The 16,513-nt window shown below is 48.1% G+C and overlaps 1 protein-coding gene across 1 annotated transcript; it reads right to left on the reverse strand.

Moving 5' to 3' along the window:
* Nucleotides 1-1,601: 1,601 nt before the first annotated feature.
* LOC136450369 (mitogen-activated protein kinase kinase kinase 18-like) lies at nucleotides 1,602-3,122 on the reverse strand. Its single transcript, XM_066450769.1, has one exon. It carries the CDS (start codon nucleotides 3,039-3,041, stop codon nucleotides 1,602-1,604), a length of 1,440 nt encoding a protein of 479 aa, XP_066306866.1. The 5' UTR covers nucleotides 3,042-3,122.
* Nucleotides 3,123-16,513: the final 13,391 nt, after the last annotated feature.

Raw genomic sequence — 16,513 nt, forward strand, 5'->3', positions numbered from 1 at the left:
TGAGGGCGATCGGACGATCCTTCGTCGGCTGACCTGTGCACGAGAATCCTGCTGTTCAACAACTGCCATCGCCCATCTTCTCAGGTCAAATCTCCGTTGCTACGACGACCTTCAACCCGTTCGGTCGGTCGATTATGATAGTGGATTATAAGCTGGAATAGTATTTATTTCTCACACCAAACCGATCAGCAGTAAATAATCTACGATCGTTTACGGTCTGCCCAACTAACTGCTTGCTTGGCGCGGAGCAGAAAGATCGTTTCCGCTGCTGCAGCCATGCGTTGTTGACCTGGCAGTTGGACGTACGCCACCTACCGAACACCCCACATCACACACACTTGGGTGCCCTTTTGCTCTCCTCCCTAGCTTACACCGATGCATGCAGCATGTAGTAGGGTTCTGGAGGCGGCCGCGTATGTAAACTAGTCCGCCACGCATTTCCGCTCTCTTGCTCGCTCGCTCTCAAGATTCAAGAAACGCACAAGCGGCAAAGGCGAGCTGCTGAGATGTGTAAGGTACTCCGTTAGTTAGCGCACAGCAAGGTTGCTGGCGATTTGAGGCTGTCGTGCAGGCCACCGAATTCCTTTTCCTTCGCTGTGGATGGCAGTGACCTCGGCTCTGAGGATGACCACAAGTCTGCACTATGGAAACACCAGCTAGCTAGCGCACAAATATCCAGCGATTCTCAGGACTTCAATTACGCAATAGATTCTTTGCTGCGGCTTCTATCTTCTTTCTTGTGAAAAAAAAATCATGGTGTACAAACACCAGCAAAGAGTCGCCGTGGAGAACTGGAGAAGAATACTAATAACAGATCGATTTTAGGTGACGTAAGAGCTGAGATGGGTGTGGGGAATCAACTACGGGTGGTAGCCTATTTCTGCTGCTGCTGCGGCTAGAAACGAGCACAGAAGTCTCAAGGAAGAGCTTTCCCAGAGGTCGCGACACGTGCCGGGGTGAGCAAACCTTGACGAACTGTACAGGCTCAAGAGACCTCCTCTCCCATATCTGTTTCCACGTGTGCCAAGTAGCACCTACTGTATGTATCAAACAAACGTGTACGCCAGCTTCGTTTATTTTTTTATATTTGCATGAGAAGCACACCACCAGGTTCGGAAGAAAGCGCCACTTGGCCATCGCTTGCATCGCGTATCAGGCATTCAGGCCGCGTGCCAACACGTCCAGACTTATCCAGATAAAGCGGAGTAATTTTTCAGTGGCTCAGGCCAGTGTCCCTCGCCGACGAGACCCCACTGGTACGCAGCAGGAGTGCTCCGTTTCGCTAGCTCACTGGAACTCTGCGGCCATCTAAACAGGCGGAGTTCATCGTTATCAGCTGGAGAATCAGGCGCCGAATATGCGCCGATGGCTGCTCGATGGGTGAGGATTGGTGAACGATTTGTAAATAGTGGCCAATGTCATGCCCAAAGAAAGGATTTTGCCAGAAATCCCCAGACTGCGATCTGGCCACTACTTTTAGCATGGAATGGCCCCATGGGCAGGGGATGTACTCCCGGTCATTCCCAACTCACGCCTCGCCGTCGCCGCCTCGGTCTAGAACTAGAACAATGTTTCTGGAATTGTCGCATCCATCGCACTAGTTAGGCAGTTCTAGAATTTTTTTGTGGACCAATGTGAAACGGATAATCATTTAGCAGAATGAATAGTAGTAGTAGAACAGAAGACAGAGCAAAGAGGGGACAATTTTGCAGTAAAAAGGACCTTGACATTTCAATATTGTGACAAGCCTCAGTAAGAAATACAGTTGGATTACTGTAAGTACCCCTACACTGCTCTTCCTGCAGCGCAACTGACGGAGCAGCAGCTAATCCTACAGCTACAGAACACTCAGGATCATCGCCCTCTGCGTCGGCGTCGATGAAGTCAACCTCTGTTTCCAACACCTCACTCAGGAGCTGGCACTCGTCTTCGCCGGCCACATCTTTGGTTGGTACCAAATTGGTGGCTTTGGCTTCACATTGCTCACCGAGCACTTCAATCCAGTCGCCTTCTTCGGAATCCCAGTCCGGCAAGGCCGAGCAGGGGCAGGCCAATGCCTTGATTCTCTGGGCGGGGCTCTCTGACACGTCGCCCTCGTCATCGGAGTCATCGTCGGCGTCGGATTCCCAGAGCGCGGCGTCCAGCGTGCTCTTGGGAGACACCCGCCATTCCGCCGCCGCCGCAGCCCCCTCCTCCGCCTTGACGCCGGCTCCAGCTGACGCCAGGAACGGGTGCTCCAAGAGCTGCGCCGCCGTGCACCGGTCGCGCGGGTTCCTCGCGAAGCAGCAGCGGGCCAAGAAGTCCCTGGCCTCGGCCGACATCCACGCGGGCACCTCCGGCACGGCGTCGGTGTACCCGATCCGGTGCACGGCCGCGGGGACGCTGTCCACCACGCCGCTCCACGGCGCGCGGCCCGTGGCCATCTCGACGACGGTGCACCCGAGCGCCCAGACGTCGGCGGCGGGGCCCTGCTCCTCCCCGCGCGCCACCTCGGGCGCCATGAACGCCGGCGTGCCGCCGATGATGGGGCGCGCGGAGGCGGAGGCGGAGCCCACCGCCCTGGCGCACCCGAAGTCCGCGAGCTTGGCGCGGCCGTCGGCGCCGACCACGACGTTCCGCGCCTTGACGTCCCCGTGCACGAGCGACCGCGCGTGGAGGTACGCCAGGCCCCGCGCCACGTCCGCGGCGTACGCGGCCACCGCGCGCTCGTCGTCGCCGATGCGCCCCCCGCCGCCGCTGCTCCGAGCCGCCGCGTCCGCGAGCGAGCCCCCCGGCGCGAACTCGAGGAGCAGCTGGCAGCCCCCGTCCGGCGCGGCGCGGACGCCCAGGCAGGGGACGATGTGCGGGGACCGGAGCGCGGACAGGATGCTCCCCTCGCGCCGCAGGTGCTCGGCCGCCGCCGTCCCCGCGGGCGCGGACTTGACCGCGAAGAGCGCGCCCGAGGCACCGTCGGCGGCGAGCGACACCACCGCGCCCGACGCGCCGCGGCCGAGCGTGCGGACGCGCGTCCACCGGCCGCTGATGACCGCTGCTGTTGCCATGGCGCTTTCTGCTTCTGCTTATCTCCTTCTCCTGTTTTCTAATCAGTTGGCTCGCTTCGGCCGAATTTTTGGTTTGTGCGATTTGCTGCCGCTTGTTTGAACTTGAAGTGGAGCGCGCGTATATTTATAAGACGGTGGGGGGCCGCGAGCGAAAACACATCTCCTGTGTGGTGTTGTGCCTCCCATCCGTACACGATGATTCCATTTCCGTAGCGATTCCTCCGCGGCCGCGGGGCTGTGGCGTGGAAAGCATGCGCGGGGGACCTACGCGGGCGAACAGGACTGGCGTGTGGACCCTCACGCGGCAGCAGCGGCATGCCCATGCCCTTGGGGAGGAGCTGCGCCTGCGGAGGGCCTAGGGACGGTAACGTGGCTGGTTTGGCGCGGGAGCACGTGGGGAATTTTCTGGTTTTGGGCGGGGGAACTGGAAAACGAGTGTCACTGCTTGTCTCACGTTTTTGTACTGGCTTCGACTACCAATTCACGCACGTCCGGTTCGTGACGATAATTTGATCCGGATTTTCATCATCATTTAATGGAAATCCAATCCACTCGGGTAGGGATTACAATCGGTGGTTGGAATCTGATCGGCCTGGCTCACTCGGGTAATGCCTGTGCGTCGTACCGGGTTAACAATATTTGTAAAATAAGCGAAAATTTGTTTGTGCTACCGGTTGCATTGGGTAAAATATCATGTTTTTTTGAGGATTTTTTTTTGTTATTTTGTGAAGCAATCAGGGTAATATATGAAATTACGTACGAATCTAAAGTGCTACAAATGGCATAGGTATGGAACCAACAAAATGTTGATGTTATAAGTATGGGACCAGCAAGAAGTTAATGGAAGTAAAAAAAATTACTCTATTCACATTTCAATCTTTTTAATTTTTTTATGGACCACAGAATGCGCGAAATAGGTAGCCATACTTTCACTGCAAGAATAACTTTACTTTGTTCCTCGTTTTTCTAAATGTACTATAAATTTTCCTACTTTATTAATTAACAAAATTGGCATAAGCTCGTTCCCATTCGTTGAAATAAAATATATAACTACCAAGTGGGTGTTAGAAGGTATAATTTAAACTCGGAGTAGTATATAAAATAGATGGCTAGTGTTTTGCTAAAGTAAATCATTTTGGACAAGTAAATGAGAGGAGTTTTATGTTTTTGCGTTGATTGTGGAATTTATCGTATATGAAAAACTATTTGTAAAGTCCAGGTGGGAGAAAAGAAAGTACTACCGTGGCCTCCAAGGAAGGCCGGGCCAACTGACCCTCGGTACTACTCAAAAAGAACTGACGTGTCTGATCGCAGATTCCTGTCCGAGTCCTTCCCAGAGTGAGAGTTCGATCATATTTTTTAAACAGGAGATTTTGTTCGGTCGAGTACTTTTCAGAGTCGTACTGTATTTTAGTCCGATTGTTGAAGTCCAGGTGGGAGAAAAGAGTACTACTCAGAAAAGAACTGAAGTGTCCGATCGTAGAGTCCGGTCCAAGTGCTTCCCACAGTGAGTCCGATCGTATTTTTTTAGGTTTTTGGGCGTGTCTACTTTGTGCTCGAGCGATTTAGAAGGTCCTGGCGCTCGAGTGTTAGATGGGTGAGAAACACTCGATTGGCTGCAAAATTGGAACCACGGTAGAATCGAGTGATTTGAGGCCCTAAAACACTTGATTCTCATAACCATAGGATTTAGATCAAATGATCAAAATTAATGCAAAAAGAACATATAAAATAAAAAAAATACTTAGATTATTTTTATGAAAGCCAAATTGAAAGATTTCAAAGAGAACAAAATAAAGCAAAAACATTAGCAAGGTTATTTCTATGGACGCCAAATTAAAAATTTTAAAAAAGAAACCAAATAAAACATATAGAAAAAAAGCTAAAAAATAATCAGATAACTATTCGAGTAATTTTAACCATTCTTATTTACGAAAAGTCAATTTACACCAATTAAACACAGAACTTACGTCTAAGTAAAAATAGTAAAATATGTTTTAATAAGATATAATCTGCTTGTATAAAAAAATAAATCTGCATGCATGTGTATAGGGGCTGATGTGACCACCCCGAGCCAGAGGCCCGCAACCCGCAACCGCACGCACAAGATCGGACGGATACTCGAATCGAGTGAGGGAAGCCCCAAAAAATACTCGGGCAAGGTATAGCTTTCCTGTTTTTTTAACCGGGGATTTTGTTCTTGATGTAAGTTTTTTTTCCTAGCCTGGTCCAGTAATTTCTAGAGTCCGATCGTCTTTTAGTCCGACTGTAGAGATCTTTTTTCAATTATAGAGATTTTTTTACCAGAGATTTTGTTTCCGCGGTAGAGTCCGATCGTATTTAGATTTTGTTCAGGCGGTAGATATTTTTTCCGGTCCGGTCGTTTTTTTAGATGTTATGGCTTCATCTACTCCGTACGTCACAACGTACGATGATTGACTATGGTCGTCTAGCTAATAACCCTGAGGTGATGGCGGTGACATCTCTTAGGCCTAGGCCTGGTTTAAATCCAAGCCGTAAAATTTTGGACGTCACATGGTTAGTTGCATGTGTTACTGTAGCACCACGTTATTAAATTATGAACTAATTAGACTTAAAAGATTCGTCTCGTAAATTAGTCGTAAACTATATAATTAATTATTTTTTAGTTTATATTTAATACTTTATACATGTGTCTAAATATTTGATGTGATAGAAAGTAAACTTTAAAGGAGGACCTGGACCAGGCCTCTTAGTTTTGTGTAGCATGTGGGAACAACGTACGCCGTCCGAGACAAGTTACTAGTTGACATGGGGTCAGCACTTGCGTGCTGCGCACTTTGCGTTGTTGGATACTGTTGTTGATGCGCTCCATACCATACCCATGCCCGGAGGCCACTGGCCTTTGTCCCATCCGAAGCGCCCCCATCTCTGGACCTCTCTATGCTTAACACCCTCGACTGGTGGGTGGCTTGGGCACTACGGCCCATTTGGCCGGTCTCCGGCGGCTCCGGCTTCCGTCTATTGGCTCGTGGGCGGTCGATACCTGGCTACTGTTCATCGGAGCTATTTTTCTCTCTCCTCCTTTTCTTTCTCACTGACACCACTAGAGCCGGAGAAGCTCGTTTTTCTGGCTCCGCGGCTCCGGCTCCTGTATGCACCTATCGGCCTGTGGACGGCCGACACCCGGCTACAGTGCAGGAGCTGGAGCCCGCGGAAGCCCGACCAAAGGGGGTCTACATATGAAACATCTTCCCGAGTCCTCACGCGGATCGGGCCTAGGAGCTCACAAGTCTAAGTGACGTCTTCGAAGCAGGTCCGAACGACGTCACTCGAAGGAGAAGACTCGGATTGCTGGCTGGGAGATTGATCCGAACATTTGGTTTGGCTTGACACTGAACACAGTGACGTCTTCGAAGCAGGCCCGAGTGACGTCACTCGAGGGAGAAGACTCGGATTGCTGGCTGAACAATATGTTTTGAGTGGAACTCCATACTGTTGGAATCGTACTTTCAGCATGTTCACTTGTTGGTTTCAGCCAGGGCTTATCAGTCAGCCAACAGTGTTTTCTCTCACAACAAACCAGCACCAGCCGAGCTTATCAGCTCAGGAACCAACCATCGAATAGGCTCTTTCTATCATTGTTGGATGCACGTTATTTTAACTCGTAGGAGGACAAGTCATAAGCTAGGACTAGGGTACAGGGAGGGACGTGGGGGCATTGTAGAAAGTAAGGAAAGAGGTTGGAAGAATCCATATCTCTTTAATATATTATGATGCATACATACACATAGATAAGTTGTTATGAGGTGTCTTACAATTGTATACTCTTCTACTTGCCAAAACAAATATGTGCTATAAGCTTATACACGAAGCTTTATTATAAATTTACACACAAAAGATGTATTATGATTTTTATCAAAGAATAGAAATTACAAGTACGGAAATTCTAAAAATGAGCGTTTTAGAGCATCTCCAAGAGTTTCCAAAACAATCTCTCAATCTATGATTTTTGGCAAGATTGAAAAAACACACATCTCCAACAACTCACAATCTTTTGGCGCTTGAAAAAATCGACGCCGTCGTACGGATAAATACGCGCGCGTATCTATTGCGCCAATCTAAGATGGAAGGAGGTGATAAAAGAATAAGAAGTAGGACAGGGCTTTTCATACAAATGTACATGAGAGAAATAAAGTATAAAAATAGTTAGGGTGATCCACAAATAGTTCAGAATTTCAGATGCAAAATTACCTTCTATCTTTTAGTAGCGATATTTTGAAAAAACAATGTTGAAGGATTTTTTTTTTACGAGTAGGGAAACTCATTAGTTTACCAAGTGATTTTTTACAAACTATTGGAGATGCTTTGGCCCGTCATCACTGAGGCACGGGGATAGTCATACATGGGAGGGCAGATTTAAACAGTATTCACTGACCCATTTACAGTGTTTTTTTTCTAACAGTGACCCAGTGAGTAATCAGAGATTTAACAGTCACCACACACGGTGACCTTGTTCGTGTCGAACTGCCGATACTCGAAAGGCAGTGTCTCCTTCCGCCCGTCATTTCAGATGGCATGGCTCATGATTTTGCGACGACAACAACCGGCGGTTCCCTTTGCTGTGAATCCGCGATCAGCCATGTTAGCCAGCTGTGCTACTCACCTGCGAGGCGGATGATGCTGTCAGCTGGCATGAGGATTACCTACCTGTTGCCGTAGTTGGGACAAGTGTCAGGTCCTCGTACTGTCGTGCACCCTGTGTTTATCTTGTCCTCTCCTTCTGGAAAGCTACACATGCACTGGTGCTCCGAGTTGCGCTGGCGCTCTGCACTCTCCGGAAAGCCCAATCGATGACTAGGCCTCGTTTGGATGCCATCCAAATTCTAAGTTTTTTCACTCTCTCTTTATCACATCAATTTTTAGCCACTTGCATAGAGTATTAAATGTAGGTAAAAAAATAACTAATTACATAGTTTAGTTGGAAATCACGAGATGAATCTTTTGAGCCTAGTTGATCCACGATTAGACAATATTTACCAAATAAGACGAAAGTGGTACTATTTATCGATTTGAAATTTTTTCGTAATCTAAACGGGGCCCTACATTTGGGTCGAACCAGCACGACTGATGATTGTTCAATACGCACCCACCTTTGACACTGCACCTGTTCAAAGGGTAAAGACTACAGTACTAGAGATTTACCTGGCTGAGCAATTGAGCATTGGCCGGTCAGGTCATGGAAAGTACCAGACCGTTGGTTACTGGCGGCGCCGGACGGCCTGTTCTCAAATATTGTTGGCTAATGCAGAGAAAGATATTATTTGTTAGCTAAAAAAAATATAACTTATAAATTAAGCGAACGTGGCACGCTAAAGGACGGGAGATGTCGAGAGAGAGAACACACGTGAAGGCACGCAACTCACACGTACTGTACTATGCGTTCAAAAAAATTATTCGGCCGTGGGCCGTGCTACGTACCGCCGCCTGCAAGCCGAACGCGAACGCAACAGACGGAGTGGTACACGTATCCGCCGGCCGGCCTCGGCGCGAGATTTATCGGGCAGGCAACGGCAGACGGCAGAGCCTCCGCGGCTCTTCCTAGCCTGCCTGTGCTGTGCCTGACGACGACACGGCGAGCCACGGAGCCAGATAGTTCGGTGCGCTGCACATTTGTCAGCTGGGTGTTCACTTGGACCGTCGTACTACACTACACCGGATTTTTTTCCGTTTCTTCGACGGCAGGCGGTGGATGCAGTCATGCAGATTCTCATGTCTGGTTTGGCGCAATCAGCTTGGGTTGAGCTGGTCAGGAAGAGTTCACGCATTTCTCTTCTGGTTCTCCTGCATTGAGCCGGGAGAATTCGCAAATCTATCTATATTATTATCTAATTCAAATATCGTGTTAAAAATAAGTCACCACTTTATCAGAAAGATATAAAAAAGAAAATATTAATTGAAAAGAAAAAAGGTAACACAGAATGTTCATTTTCATGATTACCTAACGGTTTAGATGTAACTGACAAGTTTAGATAAAAATGGTGAATATTAAGCTAAATTCGGAACTAAATATAGAAATGAGTAATGTACTATGTAAATAAAGATAAAGAATGTTGTCTGTTCCCTATTCGGTTATTTTTTAGGTTAACAAAAAACGAGTGTCAAACGTCATGCAAACGTCCGAAAACGATAGCACATTTGAGAGATATTTATGATGATCTAATGTCTTAGATCAAACCAAGAATACAAATCTAATACTATAATAATTTTTTTCACGTTTTATCTATTTCTAAACTTTATCTATTATAAAAAGAAACACATCCATTGGAGGACAAGTCCCACTCCTATAATATGTCTAATGAGATGATTATTATTATTTTTCTAGTGCAAATAAAAAGATGGACTCTACGTGCAAGTAAATTCCCGTGAGCGTACACTACTTTCTTTCCTTTTCTATTCACTTGCAATGTAGATATGAGCATCACCACGTACACCTCTTCCTTTATATTTTATCCCCCAATAAATATTATTTTCCTTCCAATTTTTATAGTCACATGAAAATAAAGAGATTTTCTCTCATACAAGGACCAGAAGCTCACGTACTCTTTTATTTATTGGCTTATAATAGTTCGTGATCATTTATCTCTCACTAGACATTAGTTTTCGCTTTCTAGTCGTTTCAACAAAAGAAAAACAAACTACATGTCGATGGAAATATTCATCCATCACCTACTATGGATGGCTGACTTATCAAAATAAACTGAAAGTCATAGGTCTAATGTAGATATTTATCCAATTACCCTAATCACTATGTCAAAACACCACAATAATAACAGAGAAAAGTGAAACAATTTTCAGTGATGAGCCTTATAAATAGTAAATTTTAATAATAATAAAAAGTTAGTAAATAAGCAAACTGGTAATTAGCAATGACAGATTTGAAAAGCTATGAAAATTAATAGTTTGACATCCTAGTCAATTTGGAAGAAAAAATTATAAATGGATAGTCTAGATAAATCGTAATTATCAAACAACTAAATTCAAAATTAAAATTACAAAGAAAAAGTAGTTGCTTGATTTTCATATGTTGGGAAAAAATACCAAATAAAAAGTTAGTGTAATACTATAAGTAAAGTTCAAAAGAAGGGATTACGTGCATGTAAAATAGCTACCCAAGTCACAAAGTCACACATCATTATCTTAGCAATTCCAAAAAAAATCATTATCTTAGCACACCTATGAAAAAAATATGGATTAAGTTCACTTTTGGCCTCTCAACTATTGGGTTCGTCTAATTTTGATCCTCAACTACAAAACCGTCTAATGTTGGTACCCCAATTGTCAAAACCGTTCACTTTTATCATATGAACGCGGCTAGGGCTGTTTTGTCCAACGTGGAGCGGGTTTGACCACGCCACGCTGACATTGACCGCCACGTAGGACGTTGGCCTCCATCTAGTGACATGTGGGGCACACGCATCAACCACCCATCCCCTCCCTCTCCATCCTCACGTTAGCACCCCCATGCCGCCTCTAGCCCGAGCATCACCGGCGCCGTCCCCCACGACAGCGCCACACCTACGCTGCCACCATGGCAGTGCCACACCTACGCCGCCACCACGGCAGTGCCACAACCCATGGGCGAAATCCCGACGCCGCCTCCTAACTGCTGCTGCTGCCAGAGTTGTGCCTTGCCAGAGAAATCTCGACGCCGACCCTTGCCTGCTGTAGCTGTCGGAGCTACACCCTGCGTTGGCCTCCGCACCCGCAGCCGTAGGAGGAGACCGGCCGGCAAGCAGCGCTGGCCCGCGCAGTCCCGAGGCCGGCTACGGCTCGGTGGGAGGCGGGTCATGGCCTGCTGGCCACGTGCGCCGGTGGCCCGATGACCACAACCGCGGCAACGGATAGGCGCGCCGGGTGCGGGACGAAGAGGGCTCGGCGGGAAGCGGGTCGTGGCCTGCTGGCCACAAGCGCTAGCGACCTGGCGGCCATGGCCATGGCGGAGAGATGCCACAATGGCGGGGAGGAGGCGAGGAGAGGCATGTCGGGTGCGTGAGGAAGAGGGCTCGGTGAGAGGCGGGCCGTGGTCTGCTACTTTGCTGGCCACATGCAGCGGCGACTTGGCGGCCATGACTGTGGTGGAGAGATGCCATAGCAGCGGGGAGGAGCCGAGGAGAGGCACGCTGGGTGTGTGGGGGAGGGGGCTCGGTGGGGAACACGGCGGTGTCCCGGCCACTCGCGTAGAAGGCCGCGGTGGCAACGATGTCGTGGCCGTGGTGCCGTAGCGGCGCAGAGAGCCGACGACCGGGAGCGCCACTTGAGTGAGGGCTTGGCGGAAGCGGCGGTGACGCTCGTTTAGCTTGCTGGCGGCCTGCGAGCACCGAGCAGCCATGGCAATGGCCATGGTGAGCTTGGTCTGGCGCAGGGAGGCGACTGTCGCCGTAGCCTGCTCGTGCGCCACCGCCGTAGCCTGCTGGCGTGCCATCGCCGTAGCCAACTCGCGGCCATTGTCTCCTTCACACACGTAGGAACGGGAGGAAAGAGAGGGCCAGCGTGGCACGGTCAACGACAGCGTGGCATGGTCAAACTCGCTCCACGTTGGACAAAACAACCATGCCCGCGTCCATGTGCTAAAAGTGAACTGTTTTGACAATTAGGGTACCAGCATTAGACGGTTTTATAGTTGATGGTCAAAATTAGATGAACCCAATAGTTAAGGGACCAAAAGTAGACTTAATCCAAAAAAAAAATATTAGAATAACATTATCATGTCACTCTTTTCCTCCTATGCTTCTAGCCGGAACATTTTGGTACCACCATCGATATCGACAAAGGGTGGACAACCAAACAGAATGTGTCGATTTTAAGATCATGGATCAGACCAGTGGTTTTTAAGATGGCGACCTAAGGGAGAAAGAAATTACAGCTACCAAGATTAGAATGAAATCACGAAAAACATATTGTCTTTCCATCTATTCTCCGTGTGCACGCATGAGAGGCTCGCGAGTGGTGCGATAGACAACATGTTTGCCTTTTTCTTCGCAAGAAGACGGTTATATACTTAAACAAATATGCTAACAACATGATAGTTTGCGGTAAGTAGAGTGGTATAGGTAATAGGCCTGATCAGCAACATATTGTGTCGGTGATGATTCCACAATTTATTTCGAAAAAGCATGAATTGATGATGGATGTTGGCGCGATGATGGGCCAACCAACAATGACTTTGGTAGGCATGCATGTGTATAGCATTGTGACGAATCCAGAAATGTTTTAGACAAAAAGGAGAAATTATGGATCCTCAAGAAAAGGTGCAGGATAGTCTAAAAATCTAAATTTACAAAAGGGTCGTGGAACAAAATAGTTTGTGAAATGCTTGAACAATAGTTTTATTAAGAAATCGAACTTACTAGACAAAATTAAATGTTAGGTTGATTTGATTGATATCAACAAAAATTGCACATCCATTGTATAATAGTGGGAAAATGAATGAGAGGGAGATTTAAAGATATATTTTTCATAGTAGTGAAAACACATAGATAGTAAACAACTACATTAAAGATATATTTTTCATATAAAAAACATGAATACCACACTGAAAAAGCTAGCATCCGTGCTATTTGCATGGGCAATCCTACTAGTTTGTATACAAACTAAAGGTGTTATTTTTTTATTATCTTTTATAACAACGGATGTGGACATTTGGATGTAAACTTATGTGTTACTTTGTATTATCTTTTTATAACAGTAGAGATGGCTAATTTAGATGCAATATTTGAACATATTTTAAATTATTTTTTTATAATGGTAAATATGGACATTTAGATGTAATTTTTTGGATTATTTTGAATTTTGATAAACGACAAAGATGGGTCATTTAGATCCAAATTTAGAGGTTACTTCATGTGTTTCTCCTAGCGCAGATATGAGTAGTTTTTAGAAAATATAAAAATCCAACGTATTACTAGAGATGATGAATATAATCTATTAAGTTAAATAATATATGTTTCTGATTACTATAAGAATTTCTAAAATTTATCTTTTTTCATATAACGTCTCGTGAAGATTAAATGTGCATTCAGTCCGTGATAGTAAGATTTTCATCCATCCATGCTCAAACCTCCACTAGCCAAACAAAAACCTGGGCCATCCTAATAACGACCCATAATACTACGGTGTACAGTACAGCTTAAACTTCAGACCTTGCAGCTGGAAGCCTTGTCATATGCTGACCCATGATGACGACTCTGATCGAGGTCACCGTTATGACCGAATGCATCTGAAACTTCAGTTAGGCCACCTTGCTGGAAGCCTAGAATGAATCAGGCGTGCGATGTGATTTGTCGTTCGTTCAGAAGATATCGAACAGTTCAGAGTCCAGACACCACAGCCCATCCATGGATACATACTCCAGCGTAATCAGAGGAAGCACAACTGTTCCAATCACGTTTTTCATGATAAGCATCGCCCGTCTTGCCAGCGAAATGATGATGATTATTCCCTCAGCTCTACTGAAACTTCTGACAGGTGGACGATACAGATCCAAGCTCACGTACAGCCACAAGCCAAGTACTCCGTACTACACTTGGCTAAACAAACACCATTACACCACCCGTGCCTGGCCAGTCGCCACCTGTGCAGCGCTGTTCGCTGGCGAGTGGGCGGCCGGCCGCCTTACCTGTCGCAGTTGCTGCCTCGACAGGTGTCCGTGTCACAGGTTCGCTCTGCACTGCATGCGGCTTCAATTTTTTTGTGCTTCGGCGGCGTCCAGCAGAGCCAGAGCCGAGCCGTTGTGGCGGTTCTTGGCGGAGGAGCGCTACACGTTGCGCATCCCTAGTGGACGGGACGCCGGGAGTATGCTGGCCGTGTGCCTGGAGCTTTAGAATTTCGTCGTCCTTTTTAGAAAAAGCAGTGGACGGAGAGGGCCGGAGCATGAGCACAAGAAGAAAACGAAGGGCAGGAGGGTACGGTACCGTTGGAGGCAGGAGTACAGCAGTAGTAAGGCATCGTTCGGTTGAGCTAGAATGGTTGCCCGAAACAATTCCTACCAGGAATACTTGCCTAATTTATATAGGCTTTGATGAGCTAGAATAACCTCACATTTCTGGCTAAGGCTTGTTTAGATTCCAAAAAATTTTGCGCAGTACCCGTCACATCGAATCTTACGGCACATGCATGGAGTACTAAATGTAGACGAAAAAAAACTAATTGCACAGTTGGATGAGAAATCGCGAGACGAAACTTTTGAACCTAATTAGTCCATAATTAGATACTAATTACCAAATACAAACGAAAGTGCTACGGTATCCAAAATCCAAAAAAATTTTGGATCTAAACGGGGCCTAAATTGCCAGGACCGACCGGAACTGTCGAGATTAGAAGAACGGTTATCAGATGGCAGCTGTGGCATGGGCGGCGTTCACACCGTGCTCTATTACTATTTGCTGCGCTTGACGACCTTTGAAGTTATGGCACCCCTCCACGGGAGTTTGACTTTTGCATAGTGTGTGAGAGCACCCCAATGGGGACAGGCGTGAAGTCAACCTGGAGGGCTACAGTGCTGTTGGCACATTTAACACCGCGAGGTTCATGCAAACGACGATGGTGTAAACGCGCTCTGAAACAAGGGCACAGGAGCGCGGAAGAAGAAGAACACGTCTGCTACTTGTTTCAGAGCTACCTGTAGTAGCTGTGTACGTAGCGCGAGTTTGATTACTAAGGCTCTGATCGCTTCTCTTATAATCCATCTTTTTCAGCTTATTTTTTAGTCGAAACAGTGTTTTTCTCTCACGACAAATCAGCCGGAACAATGTTTCGATTTGTTTTTTAGCGAAACGAACATAGCCTAAACTGAACAGCAGTACCGTGTGGGGGCGCGCAGAAGTTTGGGGGGCTGCTAACCTAGATCGCCAGGTGGTATCTCTGTTTGGTTGGTGCCACCAAAGCGCTGGCGTGGACGCTGAGTTGGTCGAAACTCACCAGAATTAACGAACCTGGAGTCCTCTCGCTTATCCATTCGAATTTACAGTACTTTACATCAGCAGGCAGCAGCCCTTCTACTTCTAGACAGAACACAGTCGCCATCACATATTCAGTTATTCACACATCCGTTTGCGCCCTGGAACATTCCAAGCCGTTGACTCCACCGAATCCTCGCCTTCCAAAGATCTCAAGAAGCCTTCCACGATGCATGTACACAGAGCAAATGTTCTGGGCCTCTTTAGAACCCTGGGTGTCGTCGTCCACCAGTTATTAGATCAATCAAAACGTTCTAGAAATTTTAATCACGGCGGGTGCCCTCCTCTCCAAGCCTACGTATACTACTTGCGTCCGAAAGTTGACACGAAAGGGGCAGAAAGCACAAAGTGGCGAGACAAGCGGAGACCTGTGAGAGAGGCAGCCGAAAGTTGTGGACTCTCCCGTGGCAGGAGCTGGAGCTGGCGGCCAAGATCCTCCAAATGCACTCTCCCGTGGACTCCATCTGCGCTCGTGCTCCGCTCCGCTCCGGTATCTTGGCCGCCACGCCGGGCGGCCCGAGCCTCGTGTTGCCAACCTCGTGGCGCATCGATCGTTTCGACACGCGTGGCGGGCAATCAGCGCGCGCGGGGCGGCAGCTCCGCTGACCGCCACGGTACCGCGGGCGCGAGCCTAATAATTGTGCCGGCCGGTGCTTTGACCGCGTACGGAACGGTGATCGCCTGATCGGTGAGGCACCGCACCGAGTAGGCCGCCCCAGCATAGTGAGTGCGCCGTGACGGAACCCATGATGCGGGGGTCGCGTTAGCCGGCGCGACGCCGACTCGGCCGCCACCAGCCCTGCCCAGGGCATCTACACTGCACGGGCGCCGCGGGACGGTGCTGTGGATATCGCGGTCGCCGGGGGGCGGTGCCGGGGCCCCGTGGCGTATCCCGTTTGCCCGTTCCCCGTCGAAAGGGGCAGATGCTGCCTGTGCCTGGCTTTGCTGCGCGAGTGCGCCTGTTTCTTCGCGTCAGCCGACGCCCGCGCGCGCGACGCCGCCAGTGGTCGACGGACGGTTTCCCGAGCCCGGTGGTATAAGTTTAGTTTAGCGGAGGGACGAGTGGCGTACGTGTAGGCTGACGCTGGCGGGCATCCGTGTCGTGCCCTGATCGGAGAATCCACGGCCGGTTTCGCGGTCCAGAAGCCGGGGATTGGAACAAACGCACAGCTGGTGGAATAAACCCAGGTGTTCTTGAACAATTAGCGTTCACGGCTTCACGCCGTGGTGTTCGTTCAGGTCATGCTATGTCAGTCACGTCGCTTCTTTTCGGCGCGGTTACTGCAGCCAATCATTATTTTTTAAAAAATTCAAAAAAAATCATTATTTTTTAAGCGTGGAGCAGAACGTGTTCCGTCTTGCAGACTTAAAACTAGGCGAGAGCAGGGTATGAAGGAGGCAATCAAACAGAGCAGCACATCAAAATCTGCCGTGGTGTTACAAGTCGTCTTTGTTCGCTTGTTGGTTTTAGCCAGC

The sequence above is a fragment of the Miscanthus floridulus genome, chromosome 5 (genome assembly GCF_019320115.1).
Source record: "Miscanthus floridulus cultivar M001 chromosome 5, ASM1932011v1, whole genome shotgun sequence".
Taxonomy (NCBI): Eukaryota; Viridiplantae; Streptophyta; class Magnoliopsida; order Poales; family Poaceae; genus Miscanthus; species Miscanthus floridulus.

Bases quoted from the DNA above. Each gene is read 5' to 3' on its own strand.
- LOC136450369 (XM_066450769.1), bottom strand. From the start codon at position 3,041: ATGGCAACAGCAGCGGTCATCAGCGGCCGGTGGACGCGCGTCCGCACG.